Here is a 4,952-nt window from a genome sequence, read left to right on the forward strand (position 1 = left end):
GTTTTAATTTGTCGTGTAGATAAACTAGATTTCAAGCCAAAATTAGCCTTATTAAATTTGCCAAAATTAAAGAAGAAAATAATTTTTTTAATATGGTTAATCTAGTTTTCAACTTTTTTTTGAAAGGTATCTAGTTTTCAACTAAGTACCTGTTTTATGCACAAATAAAACAACACCGAAGATTAATGACGGATTAATTAACCAAAAACGTGATTACTTTGAGGTTAGATAACTAAATAAAACTAAACCAAAAAGGCTAATTTGATGATTATGATTTTTCCCAAAAGTTTATGTACTTTCATCAACCAAATCAAATAGATTAGTAGAAATCATATAGTGATATTTTTAGTAATAATTATACAACCGAATAGCTACGGTTTAAGTATTGTTTTGTATATTTTATTAACACAAGCACCGTGCATAGTAAACTCCTATTCTTTGTCCCAACTTAAATTCGAACCATAATTATTAAAGAAAATAACTTTATGTTAACCTGACCTGACCCGACCCTCAACCAAGAATATATGGTTCAATCAACCCGCACTCTCGATTATTACTATTGGAAGATTAAAAAAAATCAAAGCAAGCTCTAAAGTAATATCATGTATTTGTCACAAGAAAAGTGTACATTAATTAATCCACCAGTTTTATTGTATAGGAAAATGTAAGGACTTAGTAACTTTGTTATAGTGATACATGAGTCGATACAGAAGACATATAGATCATAAGTTCTTGTTTGACTACATATAAACAAAGACGCATGTCAAACAATATTTTTTTAAATTTTGTGGCTTATAGTTTTATATATGTAAATCTATATAGATCTACAAGACTTGTATAATTTATATAAAATAATAATTTAGTCACTATTTAGTAACTGCATGGACCATAAATCCTCCATACTCCACATGTTCTCGTTTGTTTCAGTTGGAAATGGACCTGAAAAATTCTGAAAGTTATCGTAAGGCGGAGAGTATGTGTCCATCGGATTAACCGCGTTACATGTTTGCGTTGAGCTTGCAGTGGCTTGATCAGTATGCCCCGAAGATGTTTGTCCGCTGAAATTTTCTGCTTGTTTGATATGCTTTTGAATCCTTGTTCTCCAGTAATTCTTTATTTCATTATCAGTCCTTCCAGGAAGATGTTTTGCTATTTTTGACCATCTATAAAACATTTAATTTAAATATATATATATAAGTTAAATACTTAGACAACAACAACAATAATAATAATAATAACTCAAATCTCAAATAAACTTTATTCAATGTACAATGTACTTCAAAAATTAATGTTTACCGTACTTTGAATTTTCAATATACAACTTTTTTTCCCAAAAATTGAGATAGATATTATATTATGGCCCACATGAAATCTTCACATAAGACCAAACACATAACATGATCCACGATGCAAATTCAAAGTCATCATGTTCCACGTTTCAAATTCATCCAAATTACTTTTTCTTCAATCGGTGTATATTTAAAGGAGGCTAAACTCGCATCTCATTCATTTCTTTTCACAAATGGGGCAAAACCATATCAATAGATCAAAAAGAAAAAAGTTGCATCTTTTTAAATTCTCGGCTAGAGTTTGGAATCCGAGTTTCATCTTGTCGATGGTCCGAAGATTCATTCGACAAGAGCATCGATGCGTTCGTGAGCCGTGATTAAGAAGAGAAAACTACTTTCTTTTTGGTAAGTAAACGAAACTAAAACATTCTTTTCCGGATGAAATCCCTTTCTGTTTCAAATTTCTTTAACTTATGAATTTTAAAATCAGAAATCATATCCTAGCTTTTGTTTTTTTTTAAACTTACTATTCTTAGTAGCCAAAGAAAGCAAGACTTTTTAGATTCATATTTTAAAGGAAAATATACTTTATATCAAGAAAAAAATTATTTCTTACATAGAAAAAGATCAATATGTTTCAAGATACATAATATAATTTAAGAATATTTAAATTTACATCGAGATAGTTGGTAAACCGGTAATAAGCTGCATAATTAAAATCGTAAAATACGTAGTATAATTTGTTTTCTTAAAATATGATTAAAATCGAGTGTATCGTCACGAACCCGAAACATAAAGGACTAACACATTGATGAGCCAAAGCAATCTGGAAGCAGTCAATTTCTAATGTTTATGAAATGAGACTTAAACATGTGATGGATTGGAAAGGGTTCAAAACATGGATACTCTTTATTTGTCGTTTTGATCTTTTGAGTGTTCACAAGTTAGGCCCCGGCTGGTGATGTCCCATATAATTCTCTATATAAAATCTTTAATATCTCAGTTCATGAGTTTAATTAATTAAAAATAATAATAGTTTTTAAGAAAACATGACTTTAATTAACCAATGATATAATACTTCGTTAATCCATCGATAAAGATACCACCCATCCGTCAAATTATGTGATCTCGAAATATTATACTCCTTGTGTTAAATTAATTTCCCTCCAATAATCAACCAAAAAAGTAAAACTAACATTTATCCAAGAATGGATCATTTTACGACTTTAACTCATTTGTCACATAATAGAAACTGAAAGACGTTGATGGAACATAAGTTGAACTATTTAAAAATATCCCAAAAAAAAAAAAAAAATTCCCACTAGCAAGAAAACACAAATATTAGTAAGTTGTGCATAAATGAAAAAAAAAATACATAATTAATCATGCAAAAATGGTATTTTACGGATTAAAAATCCAAGCATAATACAGAAAGAAGATATGATCAATACGAGCGACTACGTGTATACACACATATACACTGTATACACGCAGTTGATCGGGTGACACGTGTATACACATAGAGAAGAAAAAAGCCATATATACCAATGAAAAGAATTACAAACCTGTTTCCCCATTTAGCATGAAGCTCCATGATCAAGAGTTGTTCTTCCGGTGTAATATTACCCCTCCTTACATCCGGCCGGAGATAGTTCAACCATCGAAGCCGACAACTTTTCCCGGTCCTTTTTAGACCTGATTATTCAACCACATCATCATATATCCTAACTAGGGTTACTAAAACACAAAATTTATAAATAAAAATAAAATAAAAAGTTACCTGCCGATCTTGCAAGAGAGTTCCAAACACCTTCACCATGATTTGCAATATAATTTATAAGAATCAAGTCTTCTTCCATTGTCCATGGTCCTTTTCGAACTTCAACATCCTGTGAAGAATTGCTAGGTTTTTTCTCCATTTATGTACTAATGTTTTGTTTTTTTTTTTTTTTCTTCTTAAAATGTAGAGAGAGAGAGTGCAGGAAAGAAAGGTAGAGAGAGAGAAGAATGGAAGGAGATTTCTGATTTATGAAGAAAGATAATGAAGATGGTGTTGGTTTTATAGGGGAAGCCTAAGATGACATTTAACATGTTAATTAAGCTTTTTAGTTAATGTTAATCAACTTTTTGTGTCTTTAGGCCTAACTTCCTTATTAACCTAGCTTAATTTAAAATTTTGATTTAATCTAATTACAGATGAGACTAAGATGAGTACATATATGTAGTGCACATGCATGCAGGACCCCTACTATACCCATGCAGATTAATTCTATGTAATTTTATATTTTTGGAAGATTCCAATATTATAAAGTAAAGTTTTGCTTTTCATCTACTAATGCAACTACATGGTCTTAATGTGTAAAACAAGGCACTGAGTTTCAAAGGGATACATATTACATATATAGTTACATACAAAAGATAAATAAATATATATAGGAGATGGTTCAAATGAAAACCATTTTTATTGTGAAAACTCGAAAACTAACTAAAAAAGCCTAAAAAAACCTAAAAAACATACAATTTTTTTTTTTTTACAATTTTTTTTAGAAAAATCGCTACTTTTTATATATGTAAAAAAATTCCAAAAAAAAAAATTTTTGGTTGTACTGCACATGTGCACTAATACGGAAAGCCTAAACCACTTAACGCACCCCCCACCGACACCCCCCAAAAACCTAAACCCCCCACCCCCCCCCCCCCAAAAAAAAAAAAAACCTAAATTCACCCTCCCACCAAAAGCCTACCCCCCCCCCCCCCCCAAAAAAAAAAAAAAAAAAAAAAAACCTAAACCCTCCCCCACCCTCCCGAAAACCTAAAACTAAACCCTAAACATAAACCCGAAAAAAACCTAACCCCCCCACCCCCCAAAAACCTAAACCCCCCTCCCCCCCACACCCAAAAACCTAATCCTAATCCTAAACCTCCAAAAAAACTAACCCTAAAAGCTAAACTAGAATCAAAAAGCTAATTTTAAGCATGTAATGCACATTGTAGTACATGTTATATTGCACATGTGCACTACTATAATAATAGTATTGAAAACAAGACGACACCATAAATCTTTTTTTATGTCATAAAAAATATGCTCGAATATACTTAAATGAAAGATAAGAAAATTTGTGATCTTATGGTGCCATTTTTGTTTTAAAATAATAACGTATGGAGAAATGGGAAATGTTTGAAAAGTTATATATTTTTTGTTCCAATTTTACCCCTCCTTCATTAAAAGTCTTCCCCCCCTCATTTTTAGTGGGTTTTAGTTAGTTTTCTAGTTTTCACAATAACTAGTGGTTTTCATTTGAACCTTCCCCAAACAAATAGTGTATGCATATATATTTTTGGTACCACATTAGTTTAACACAAAATTCACAGATTTGAATCACATTTCGACTTACTCATGAATACGTTTGGCTAGTCGGATCATGTTCGCGAGTTGACTTGTTTCTTTTTTGATTTTTTTTATAAAAAAATTGTTTAATACTTGATTTGGTATTTTATGTCGAAATTCAGAAAGATAAAAGGTAATGAGTAAAAACATGTTTGTATTATGCCTTTTTAAACAACCTTTTGCATGATTAAATGTAAATATTAACTTATGTCAAAAAAAGTTGTTTGATGCTTGATTTGGTATTTTTATGTTGGCAAATTGGATTTAAATAACCT

General features: G+C 30.6%; 1 protein-coding gene across 1 annotated transcript; it reads right to left on the reverse strand.

The window, feature by feature from the left end:
- Positions 1–625: 625 nt before the first annotated feature.
- On the reverse strand, positions 626–3,327 carry LOC110923462 (myb-related protein 305). Its single transcript, XM_022167547.2, has 3 exons — positions 3,070–3,327; positions 2,855–2,984; positions 626–1,163 (listed from the first exon to the last, which is right to left on the reverse strand). The coding sequence occupies exons 1-3, from the start codon at positions 3,206–3,208 to the stop codon at positions 860–862; spliced, it is 573 nt and encodes a 190-aa protein (XP_022023239.1). The 5' UTR covers positions 3,209–3,327; the 3' UTR covers positions 626–859.
- Between the last annotated feature and the right edge of the window lie 1,625 nt (positions 3,328–4,952).

Source organism: Helianthus annuus, chromosome 17 (genome assembly GCF_002127325.2).
Source record: "Helianthus annuus cultivar XRQ/B chromosome 17, HanXRQr2.0-SUNRISE, whole genome shotgun sequence".
Lineage (NCBI taxonomy): Eukaryota > Viridiplantae > Streptophyta > Magnoliopsida > Asterales > Asteraceae > Helianthus > Helianthus annuus.